The following is a 12,210-nucleotide window of genomic DNA, read 5'->3' as shown; positions in this document are numbered from 1 at the left end:
GAGGAGAGACAGTAGCATACTATAATACTGCTCTAGTAAGGGAGGAGAGACAGTAGCATACTATAATACTGCTCTAGTAAGGGAGGAGAGACAGTAGCATACTATAATACTGCTTTAGTAAGGGAGGAGAGACAGTAGAATACTATAATACTGCTCTAGTAAGGGAGGAGAGACAGTAGCATACTATAATACTGCTCTAGTAAGGGAGGAGAGACAGTAGCATACTATAATACTGCTTTAGTAAGGGAGGAGAGACAGTAACATACTATAATACTGCTCTAGTAAGGGAGGAGAGTCAGTAACATACTATAATACTGCTCTAGTAAGGGAGGAGAGACAGTAGCATACTATAATACTGCTCTAGTAAGGGAGGAGAGACAGTAACATACTATAATACTGCTCTAGTAAGGGAGGAGAGACAGTAACATACTATAATACTGCTCTAGTAAGGGAGGAGAGACAGTAGCATACTATAATACTGCTCTAGTAAGGGAGGAGAGACAGTAGCATACTATAATACTGCTCTAGTAAGGGAGGAGAGACAGTAGCAGGATTTGAGCAGCGCTGTAGCAAGAAGCACCGCTGACCAGGTAGTCCCTGCTCTTACTCAGTGTAAACAAGCTTTAATGACATAGTCCACCTTTGTGATTACCACTGCTCTGAGTGCTCGGATGTGATGCACACAGACTGTCACTTCAGCTTTGTGAAAGATGATATGTTTACTGCTGGATCTGTGATGTTTGCGAATGACGTATTCTCCAGAAAATGAGCGATTCCGTTGGGTAACGGGTTGGGCTCAGAGAGACTGTGAATTATGCACTGTATAGGTAGAGTGTGTTAATGCAGTGACACATTTGAATTTCCTAGAATGCTATGCGTTTACTGTAACCGTGTGGTCAGTGTGGTGGCATGTGATGGTGGTGAGTGTGGTGGTGGTGTGGGTACCTGGAGTCTGGGGCAGGAAGATTCCCTTGGGGATGACCACCTTGTCCTCCGAGTTCCTGGCCCAGTCCACCATGCCCTTACGACCCTTCATGGGGAAGTTGATGTCCGTCATCACCGACACAGCTGGCAGCCTCTGTATGCTGGCCACTGGAGGACAACAGCACCAGTTACTACAGTAACAGCAGTTACCACAACAACACCAGTTACTACAGTAACAGCAGTTACCACAACAACACCAGTTACAACAACCTCTGAACTCAAAAACAGCAAACCTACAACAATCACAACCTATAACACTAACATCAAGATTCTGATATTAAATAACCTTCCTAAACAATGGCAAATGAACAAACTATATTCATATTTTATTGTAGAAGTTGTCAGTATTGAGGAACGTAAACATTTAGGTTGGATATCTGTTCTTCTTCTGCCTACATCATCTCATGTCATTCTTCCAGAAGAAGCAGTACAGAATGACATGAGTTGTACCCTAAAGTCTGTAGCGACAGTCGCTACTCTAAATACACTGCAACAGAAAACAGGCTTCCCTGTTATGAAGAGAAGCCATAGTGTAGCTGGCATCAGCTCAGAAACAAAACCCTTCTTGAGTCAAGGAATCTTTGCAGTTTCAGAGTTTCAGCCTGCGGGGGGAATCGCAGTTCACATGATGTACCCGCTAACTTGAAAACAAGGCTGTGAGGGTGACAAGTCGCCAGGGTGACACGTTTCCAGGGTTACAGAGCACAGATAAGATTGGCAAACAGGCTGGCCAGTCGGCAAACTGGCTGGCTGACTGGCCAACCAGCTGGCTGGCTGGCTGGCCAACGAACTGGCTGGCTGGCGGAGTGGCTGGCTGACTGGACAACTAACTGGCTGGCTGACTGGCTGGCCAACTAACTAGCTGGCTGGCGGACTGGCTGGCTGACTGGACAACTAACTGGCTGACTGGCTGACTGGCTGGCTGACTGGACAACTAACTGGCTGGCTGACTGATGATCTAGCAAGCTGATGGCTCTTGTTAATGTCGGCAGGATAAAACTTGACAATAATGTGCAGTCAACTGTTCATGAATCACTTGTATCATTCCCAGTGACTGAGATGTCCTCTGTTTCGTCTTGGTTTCCAGGGAGTGAATTTAATGCCACTCTCTCTGTCCACGAGCTCCTTCCACGTGGCATGCTCTTGTTGCACCGAGTTGTTAAAAAAAAACAGACACTTTCTTGGCACTAACCACTGTAATACATTTAGAACTGTGAACTTCTGGTCGTTAATTATCTCCTGCACTTAGAGTAGACACTATTTTTGCTTTGGATAGAAACGTCTGCTAAATGTGTAAAGGTAACATATCCTGTGTGCCAACATCTACTGGTGCTCAGTCTCACAACCACTTGCAGGCTTCAGTGGCAGAGACACCCTCTCTGTCAGACATCTGGAGTTACGGTTGGAGCATCATTGATTGGATCAGATTAAGAAGAATCCTGCTGCCTGTCTAAAGCCAACATCATCTTATACATTATATCCCTGAGCTCAGAGAGATTTAATTCTTGATTGAGAGCCATCAAACTGTGACGCCAGGTGAGGGCAGGCCAGAAATAAAAAATCCAATTAAGCAGTGACAGCTAGTGGGGCAGTACTGAGTGTGACAGCTGCTTGCTGTTACTCTATGCTGATGTGAAGGACCAGCAGTTCATTTGGTTCTGGTGGCTCGGTCCAACCGTAGGATCAATACACCCTGAAAGCCTGGCTTAGTGGCATTGTATGGGGAAGGTGCATGAGTGTGTGTGATGTGCTGGGTGTGTGTGTCCATGATGTGTGTGTGTGCAGTTCAGGGATAGGAGGCTAATACTGCTACTGATGCTGCTGTGTTTCTGCTCTGCAATGACATCACCTGAACCATGTCAGCACTCCAAGGGAGGTGTGGAACAAGTCTGGGTGTGTGTGTGCGTGTGTGTGTGTGTGTGTGTGTGCAGGCATGTGTCTTCAGAGTTTTTGGTCTAACATGCCCTTAGGACCCTTGTGAGGCCTGTGTCCATCACCACAGACACAATGTGTGTGACTATGCCCATGAGACCATTTAAAAGTGTACATAGACATCTGTGTTTGTGCATGAGTTTGTGTGGTTTTGTGTGGGTTAGTGTGTGTGTGACTGTGTGTGTGCGTTAGTGTGTGTGTGTGTTCACAGAGTAAGAGGGCATGAAATCACAGAACACCAGGATACACATCAATCTCACAGTTAGTCGCTGAAGGCCAGATGTTAGTGAGCAGTCTTTGTGTGTGTGTGTGTGTGTGTGTCTGCATGTGTGTGTGCATGTCTTAGTCACAGGGCTGATTGTCACCCACACAAGAGTAGTGGATGTGACAGACTTCAAGGGCTGTCATTTGGATGGTAAAGACAGCATTTACACAGCACCAGAACCACAAGATCTCTAAGCTACAAAAGAGTTCCTTCAGGATCTTTTCCCATCTCGGATTAGACTGAGAATAGTTCTCTGCTTTGAAACAACAGCTTTTCTAGGAAATAAACCCAATTTCCTTGTCTTTAAGGATCTCAGTCTGATTTAGTGCAGAGTATAAACAGTGAGCAGACCAGTGCATGAAGTTGAGAGCTTTCGCAATCAAGGTTATTTGACTAAAAGAGGGAGGATGGGAGGCGAAGCTTTCGTTGACAGCAAGTATTTATCTTGGGGTGCCAAGAGGGGAGCCGTAAATAAGGAGAGAAATAATGCCGAGATATCTTACTCAGCCAGAACCTCTCCACCTGCCCTGGGTGTACCATCGCCCTGCCCTGTACCTTTAATCAAATACACCAACAGGGCTATGTCTTCTCCGCTCAGATAAACATGACATTATTTGCAGTTTTACTTTAGTGTCTGTGGTGCAGGGGAGAAAAAAGGAGCGTTGAAAAATAGGAGAAAGGGATAGATGGAGGGACTAAGAGGAAAGGTGGAAAGGAGAATGAATTGTTCTATGTTCTATGTGAATGTTTGTTTGTGTGTATTTGTGTGTGTTTGTGTGAGTGTGTGTGTGTTTGTGTGTTTGTGTGTGTGATAATTGGGTCCAATTTTCCAGCATCGTGAAGACTGCAGGAGACTGAAGTCCTCTCAGGAGTAATCATCCTCAGTCTAACTGTGCTACAGCTACACAGGAGTTTATTCCATCCCATGAATAAGTAATGATTACACTTCCATTCTCTCCTTCCAGGAAGACAAACGTTTGCGGCTGAAGAAGAAATATAATTCCGGAGAGATCTGCACCTGCATGCTCAGAGGATGCAGCAGAGATCATGTGGTGTCGGCAGACCTGTGTTAGCTGTTTAACAAGACCCACGAGACTTACAAAACCATCCTAACAGAGCGGTGGAGAGAGATGCAGAGAGAGGGAAGAGAAAAGAGAGAGTTAGAGATGGGTAAATAGGGACAGAGAAGGAGAGAAAAGGGAGAGAGAGCGGGATAGAGAAACAGCAGTTAGCCACAGTTAACTAGTATTATGGTTAGTTAATACTCTAGTTATTTAGTAATGTAGTTTGCTAGTTACTCAAGTTAGCTAGTACACTAGTTAACTAATATTCTGATTAGCTAGCACCCTAGTTAGCTAGTTGGCTACTGTACTTTGCTAGTTACTCCAGTAAGCTAATTCTCTAAGTACATTTAGTCATTTAGCAGACGCTCTTATCCAGAGCGATAATTAGCCAGTAGTACTCTTGTCAGCCGTAGTTATAGCTAGTTATAGCTATTTACTCCTGTTAGCTAGTATTCTAGTTGGCTAGCTAGTCAGTTATGTATGTAGTACTCTAGTTAGCTAGTTCATACAGTAAGCTAGTTAGCTCTAGTTAGCTATAGGTACTCCAGTTGTCTAGTTAGCTCTAGTTAGCTAGTGACTCCAGTTAGCTAGTTCACTAATTAGCTAGTAGTCTACTTTAGTTAGCAAGTTCCTACAGTTACTTAAAGTTAGTGCATCTGCCAGTCCTGTGTCTGGACAAGCATGGAAGAATTGATCTGAACTGACAATAAACCACTTGTTTATTGTAACCACCATATTGTTTACACTTCAGTGTAAACAATATATCTTAACAGTTCTGATCAATATCTACAAACACCTTGCAGATGATTCAGAAATACTTACAAACCATGTGTTACTAGTTATTATCTCCAAATGCTTTATATTTAGTAAATATTAGGTGAATAATATATGTGTAGCTTGCACATTATTGATGGTCATTGCCCACAAGTTCAGTCACACAGGGTCAGGTACATTGGTCTTGTTCTGCACTTAGAGGACTGCCGTTAAACACTTTCTATGTTCCTGTCAGTGAGGCAGCAACAGTTCAAATCTTCCCCACCTTTCCACCTCTGAAATCAATACAGTTCTACTCTCACTACCAGTAATGTATGAGCCTCTTCCCTGGATGTTTACCACCATTAGAGCACCAAGATCACAGTTTGTTATTGTTTTTTTTGTCGTTTGATATTTGTATGTGTTTCTACAATCCCTCCATCCCAGGAAGGATGTCCTAATTAGTGAAGTTAATTAAACACCTAATAATAAAGAGATTGATCAGGGAGAGTACAAGAGCTCTAGAGTGTTGGGACACAAAATAGAGGAAAAACAAAGCAAGGTCTAGACAATGTACGCTAGCTGACACAGACACGCACGCGCACACACTCAAACACACGCCACACACACTCACACCACGCACAGCTATTTTTTTGCTATCAGGAGGGTGTTCTAATTTCAGCAGAGAGGACTAAAGCAGGGTAGATTACTCTTCAGATGAATGCTCCATCTCTGGAGGTAAACACAAGTCAGCGGCAGTACACTGGCCAGCCTGTCTGGCTCTCTGGCCTGCCTGTCTGGCTCTCTGGCCTGCTTGTCTGGCTCTCTGGCCCGGCAGGATCTCCTCAGGAGGGACGAACACGACTCAGCTCTGAGTGGGCCTCCGGCACGTTCTGAGACGTGTTGAAACATATGGAGGTGGGAGGTGTTGTTGGGTGTGCGCTGTGTTCTAGAATGTGAGAACATGTCTGTTGTGTTCTAGAATGCGAGATAATGAACTATGCTTTTTAGAATGTGGGAGGATGTTTGATATGTTCGAGAATGCGAGATATTGATCGGTGTGTTCTAGAATGCAGAAGAATGTTGGAGTGTGGAACAATGTTTAATATGTTCTATATAACACTGAAGTGCTGGGTCTTAATGATGGATAAACACACTGTTCTGAGCCAGAGAAGAAAACTGGACTAAAATGAGATTAAATATATTAATCACCAAACTCCCTAGCATGTCAGTCTGCCAAAAAGCTGTGTTAATGTGAGCTGACAAAAGGTCTAGAACAAACCCCTGTTGATATTGAACAGGAGTGTTTTCATAGGAATCGAAGACATTAAGAGCCCAAGCTCAGTTTTAATTAGCAGTATTGATCTGAGTGTGTTGGGCCTCTCTCTCTCACCGTTTATCCTCCATTACTGACGACGGGGGGCATTGACGTGAGGACTTCGCATCTCAACTGCCACACCCGCCTGGAATGATCAGGTAGATTGGGGGAGTATGTGTGTGTGTGGAGGGGGGTGATTCTCACCCAGGTTCCCGGTCATGAGGTAGGCGTTGTGGAAATCTTTCATCCCCAGACCAACGATGTGGATGAACTCCTCTATCACCTGCATGAGCTCCACTGCTCCTGGGTAGATCTGAACAGACAGGCAGACACAGACAGACAGACAGACAGACAGACAGAAAGAAAATATGGTTACACTATTATTCTTATGAAAACACATTGGGCAACCCCTTTAGCTTTAGCCTAGGAGAACTCGCCTCAGAGCTTGGAGGGGATGTGTGTGTATGTATGTATGTGTGTGTGTGTAAAGCCAGGCACCCAGGCCCCTCTATGTGGAGTACCCATCAGTGTCTAGTGACACTCAGGACCACGGCCAGGACCCTGGGTCACCACTCAGGACCACGGCCAGGGCCCTGGGTCACCACTCAGGACCACGGCCAGGGCCCTGGGTCACCACTCAGGACCACGGCCAGGGCCCTGGGTCACCACTCAGGACCACGGCCAGGACCCTGGGTCACCACTCAGGACCACGGCCAGGGCCCTGGGTCACCACTCAGGACCACGGCCAGGGCCCTGGGTCACCACTCAGGACCACGGCCAGGGCCCTGGGTCACCACTCAAGACCACGGCCAGGGCCCTGGGTCACCACTCAGGACCACGGCCAGGGCCCTGGGTCACCACTCAGGACCACGGCCAGGGCCCTGGGTCACCACTCAGGACCACGGCCAGGACCCTGGGTCACCACTCAGGACCACGGCCAGGACCCTGGGTCACCACTCAGGACCACGGCCAGGGCCCTGGGTCACCACTCAGGACCACGGCCAGGGCCCTGGGTCACCACTCAGGACCACGGCCAGGGCCCTGGGTCACCACTCAGGACCACGGCCAGGACCCTGGGTCACCACTCAGGACCACGGCCAGGGCCCTGGGTCACCACTCAGGACCACGGCCAGGGCCCTGGGTCACCACTCAGGACCACGGCCAGGACCCTGGGTCACCACTCAGGACCACGGCCAGGGCCCTGGGTCACCACTCAGGACCACGGCCAGGACCCTGGGTCACCACTGCAGCCTGGGCTGCCTGTCACCCCCAGGCACGTCCATTCTACCACGCTAACGCCATAGTTGACCTGTATCCTCAGAGACGCCCTTCTGTCCAGGCTGGGGGGCGGCTGGATGTGGGATGGATGAGAGGCTGGATTGCAGGCTGTAGTGAGGGATGGATGAGAGGCTGGATTTGAGGCTGTATTGAAGGCAGGATGAGAGGCTGGATTGGAGGCTGTATTGAGGGCAAGATGAGAAGATGGATTTGAGGCTGTATTGAAGGCAGGATGAGAGGCTGGATTGGAGGCTGTATTGAAGGCAGGATGAGAGGCTGGATTTGAGGCTGTATTGAAGGCAGGATGAGAGGCTGGATTGGAGGCTGTATTGAGGGCAAGATGAGAGGCTGGATTTCAGGGCAAGATGAGAAGATGGATTTGAGGCTGTATTGAAGGCAGGATGAGAGGCTAGATTGGAGGCTGTATTGAAGGCAGGATGAGAGGCTGGATTTGAGGCTGTATTGAAGGCAGGATGAGAGGCTGGATTGGAGGCTATATTGAGGGCAAGATGAGAGGCTGGATTTGAGGCTGTATTGAGGGCAAGATGAGAGGCTGGATTTGAGGCTGTATTGAAGGCAGGATGAGAGTCTAGATTGGAGGCTGTATTGAAGGCAGGATGAGAGGCTGGATTGGAGGCTGTATTGAAGGCAGGATGAGAGGCTAGATTGGAGGCTGTATTGAAGGCAGGATGAGAGGCTGGATTGGAGGCTGTATTGAAGGCAGGATGAGAGGCTGGAGGTCTGGGACCCCAGCTGCTCTCCAGGCAGACAGCTCGGACCAGAACCAGGAAGACAGTTTGACAGGCATGTCTCTCTCCACGGGCGTTCACACCGTGTTATCTGTGTGATCGGCGCTAACGCAGAGTTCTTCAGGGAGCATCCGTTCCGACAGACACGGCTGAAAGTGGTGCGTCTGTAACTGGTTTAAAAGTGTGACGTATAGAGGAAGGGGGAGCTGGGCTGGAGGGGGAGCTGTCCAGGAGGGGGCAAGGGAACTGGGAGAGCAAACACAGAGGCAGGCAGGGACAGAGCCCCTAGTGACATCCCATAATTAACACCTCCTGATAGCATCCCAGGGCCCAGTCACTCAGGGTTCAGCTTTAATCACAACCAAGAAGGGCACAACTTCTGTTAGAGTGTGAGTGTGTTTGGATGCAATTAATTGAGTGTGTCGTGTTTGTGTTGGCTTGCACCATTGAGTCCCTCCCTTCCTCCTTCTGACACACTGCCATCATCCTCCACTGCTCGCCATGACAACTGAGAGATGTGGAGGCAGTGGACTTCCCTCTCCTCTCTGTTCCTCTCCTCTTCTCCCCTCTATTCTTCCTTCCATTCTTCTGCTCTCCTCTCCTCTGCTCTCCGCCCCTCTCCACTCATCTCCTCTCCTCCCTTCTCCACTCCTTGAATCTACTCTACTCTGTTCATCTCTCCTCTCCTCTCCCCAGTACTCTCCTACAAAGAAGTCCTTGACTGGAGAGACAGTTTGATATTCCCTAGCCCCCATCCTCCAGTCCCTAGCCCCCATCCTCCAGTCCCTAGCCCCCATCCTCTCATCCCTAGCCCCCATCCTCCAGTCTCTAGCCCCCATCCTCTCATCCCTAGCCCCCATCCTCCAGTCCCTAGCCCCCATCCTCCAATCCCTAGCCCCCATCCTCCAGTCCCTAGCCCCATCCTCCAGTCCCTAGCCCCCATCCTCCAGTCCCTAGCCCCCATCCTCCAATCCCTAGCCCCCATCCTCCAGTCTCTAGCCCCCATCCTCTCATCCCTAGCCCCCATACTCCAGTCCCTAGCCCCCATCCTCCAATCCCTAGCCCCCATCCTCCAGTCCCCAGTCCCTAGCCCCCATCCTCCAGTCCCTAGCCCCCATCCTCTCATCCCTAGCCCCCATCCTCCAGTCTCTAGCCCCCATCCTCTCATCCCTAGCCCCCATCCTCCAGTCCCTAGCCCCCATCCTCCAGTCCCTAGCCCCCATCCTCCAGTCCCTAGCCCCCATCCTCTCGTCCCTAGCCCCCATCCTCCAGTCCCTAGCCCCCATCCTCCAGTCCCTAGCCCCCATCCTCTCGTCCCTAGCCCCCATACTCCAATCCCTAGCCCCCATCCTCCCGTCCCTAGCCCCCATCCTCCAATCCCTAGCCCCCATCCTCCAGTCCCTAGCCCCCATCCTCCAGTCCCTAGCCCCCATCCTCCAGTCCCTAGCCCCTATCCTCCAATCCCTAGCCCCCATCCTCCAGTCCCTAGCCCCCATCCTCCCGTCCCTAGCCCCCATCCTCTCGTCCCTAGCCCCCATCCTCCAATCCCTAGCCCCCATCCTCCAGTCCCTAGCCCCCATCCTCTCGTCCCTAGCCCCCATCCTCCAGTCCCTAGCCCCCATCCTCCAGTCCCTAGCCCCCATCCTCCAGTCCCTAGCCCCCATCCTCCTGTCCCTAGCCCCCATCCTCCTGTCCCTGGCCCCCATCCTCTCGTCCCTAGCCCAGGGGTACTCAATTAGAAACCCAAAAGGTCCACTCACCAAATTTCCATTCAGTCCAGGGTCCGGAACAGTGATGGATCTTTCTGGCCCGTACCTCAGAGTTCTGGGGCTAATTATGTTCAAAGTGTCTTTGCTTTGTGTCATAGTGACGTTTCACGTTACCACTTTTGACAAGGGCAACCGTCTCATTGCAGATTGAACACATCGGTTTTGTGCTCCCCACCGGCAACACAAATGCATACTTGTCAGTCCACTCTGTCTGAAATTTGTGATTTTCGGTATCAACTTTTCTCTTTTTGTCGGGTTTAGAGCACGCCATGATCGATTAGCCTGCGTTGTTGCGAATGACACACAGAACCGGCGTGACCCACAGAGTTTGCGGCCAACGTTGAGTGAGTGGGTTGTCCTGGTGATATTACAATTATTGCAGCTCCTGATTGGACCTTTGGAATTGGACACGGAAGATAGAAACCACATCTAGTAGGAAAAAAATCCCACATCAAGTAGGATTTCACGCACCAATGAAAACTCGCTTGGATCATGACTAAATTAGAATGTTGATTTTGGCTTTGGTCCAAATTGTATTGTGTCTGGGTCCGGATCCGCACCGGATTCCGACTATTGAGTAGCCCTGCCCTAGCCCCATCCCCCGAATCATAGTTTCAAGATCCTAGTTTCTGTCTTCATATTTTTCTATTCGTCTCTCTCTTTATCAGCCTCTCTCTGTTTCATTCCCTCTCTCTTTGTGTCTATCGGCCCCCCTCTCTCTCTCTGTCTCTCTCTCTCTCTCTCTTCCCTCATCTCCCCCTCTGCAGCCCTCCCAGAATTGTGTGAGCTCATAGAGCCCCGTCTGGGTGTCAGACACGCGCCGGCTGCAGTGAGACAGAGAGAACACCCAATTACTGTCCTGGTGAGAGAGAGAGAGCGAGAGAGAGAGAGAGAGCGAGAGAGAGAGAGAGAGAGAGAGCGAGAGAGAGAGCGAGAGAGAGAGCGAGAGAGAGAGAGAGAGAGAGAGAGAGAGAGAGAGAGAGAGAGAGAGAGAGAGAGAGAGAGAGAAGGAGAGGAGAGAGAGAGAGAAAGAGCAATCTAGTACTGCTATCAGACCCCCCTCCCTCTCCTCCTCCTCTTGCCTCTGTTCCTAGGCACAGGTAAACCACAGAGAGAGCGAGTGATGGGTGAAAACCAACAACAATAGGATTAGAGTGCTTTGAAAGGGCTCCCTCAATCCTGTGTATGGGGTCAGGTGAGGATTCCTCTCAAAGGAAGCAATTTAGCCAGGCGAGTTGACAGAGACACTGATGCTGACTGCAGATTAAAGGTGGCCCAGAGATAGGGGCTCACACTAGTGTTTGGGGGACAGGGGGAGGTCAGGGGTGGTGCGGGGGGCATGGGGGGGACGACATGATGGGGCGGGGGGCATGGTGGGGGGCGGTCGAATGGCAGCTAATTGGCAGTTGCTTGGGACGAGAAGGTTCCTCTCAGCCCTGTCTGTCTGCCTGCATGCCTGCCCTGTCTGTCGACTTGTCCACCAGTTCTGTCTGCCAGTCTGTCTGCCTGCCTGCCTGCCTGCCTGTCTGTCTGTCTGTCTGCCAGTCTGCCAGTCTGTCTGCCAGTCTGTCTGTCTGTCTGTAGGGTATTATTGGCCAACTTTCTCTGTGAGCTGCAAACTGATCTCTAATAAGGTCTAGTGACGCTGCAATGTCCTCAGCACCCCTTATGACTTCTGTTCGGGAGAGATCCAGCTTTACTGGTGACTCAGTGAGCGTGTGGGGCAGACCAGCGTCACAACACAGACTGAGCCGGCGCTGCTGCCACCCTGTGGTGAGTAGCAGAATTACACCCTGACGAGCGACGCTTGAGGAATCCCACAGGTGTCAATGAGCACCACGTCTATCAGGTGTTGAGGGGAGGCCTGTTGAAGGCCTGGGCCCACAGTGACGGTCACTAACGGTGCCACACGGCTGCAGGAAGAGAGGGACATGGATGGACCACACACCTGCTGGGCGTCCTCCCACTTGTCCCTGTTCTCCTCTTCCAGCAGGTTACTGATGATCTGAAAGAAGTTCTGGAGGAGAGAGAGGGAGAGAGACAGAGGGAGGGAAGGAGAGAGAGACACAAAGGGAGGGAGGGAGGGGTGGAGAAGGAG

The 12,210-nt window shown here is 50.1% G+C and overlaps 1 protein-coding gene across 3 annotated transcripts in view; it reads right to left on the bottom strand.

Annotated features, from left to right (window-relative positions):
• The window catches only part of adgrb3 (adhesion G protein-coupled receptor B3), a 105,810-nt gene that overhangs the window by 20,533 nt on the left and 73,067 nt on the right, over nucleotides 1–12,210 (bottom strand). For all 3 annotated transcript variants that reach the window (XM_062463005.1, XM_062463007.1, XM_062463006.1), the window contains 3 exons: nucleotides 12,061–12,129; nucleotides 6,521–6,629; nucleotides 946–1,092 (listed from right to left, as the gene is read on the bottom strand). In XM_062463005.1, the coding sequence (XP_062318989.1) occupies nucleotides 946–1,092; nucleotides 6,521–6,629; nucleotides 12,061–12,129 (325 nt within the window). The remainder of the gene's footprint in view (nucleotides 1–945; nucleotides 1,093–6,520; nucleotides 6,630–12,060; nucleotides 12,130–12,210) is intronic.

The sequence above is a fragment of the Osmerus eperlanus genome, chromosome 6 (genome assembly GCF_963692335.1).
Source record: "Osmerus eperlanus chromosome 6, fOsmEpe2.1, whole genome shotgun sequence".
NCBI classification, from domain to species: domain Eukaryota; kingdom Metazoa; phylum Chordata; class Actinopteri; order Osmeriformes; family Osmeridae; genus Osmerus; species Osmerus eperlanus.
This window is presented reverse-complemented; position numbering and strand designations above follow the sequence as displayed.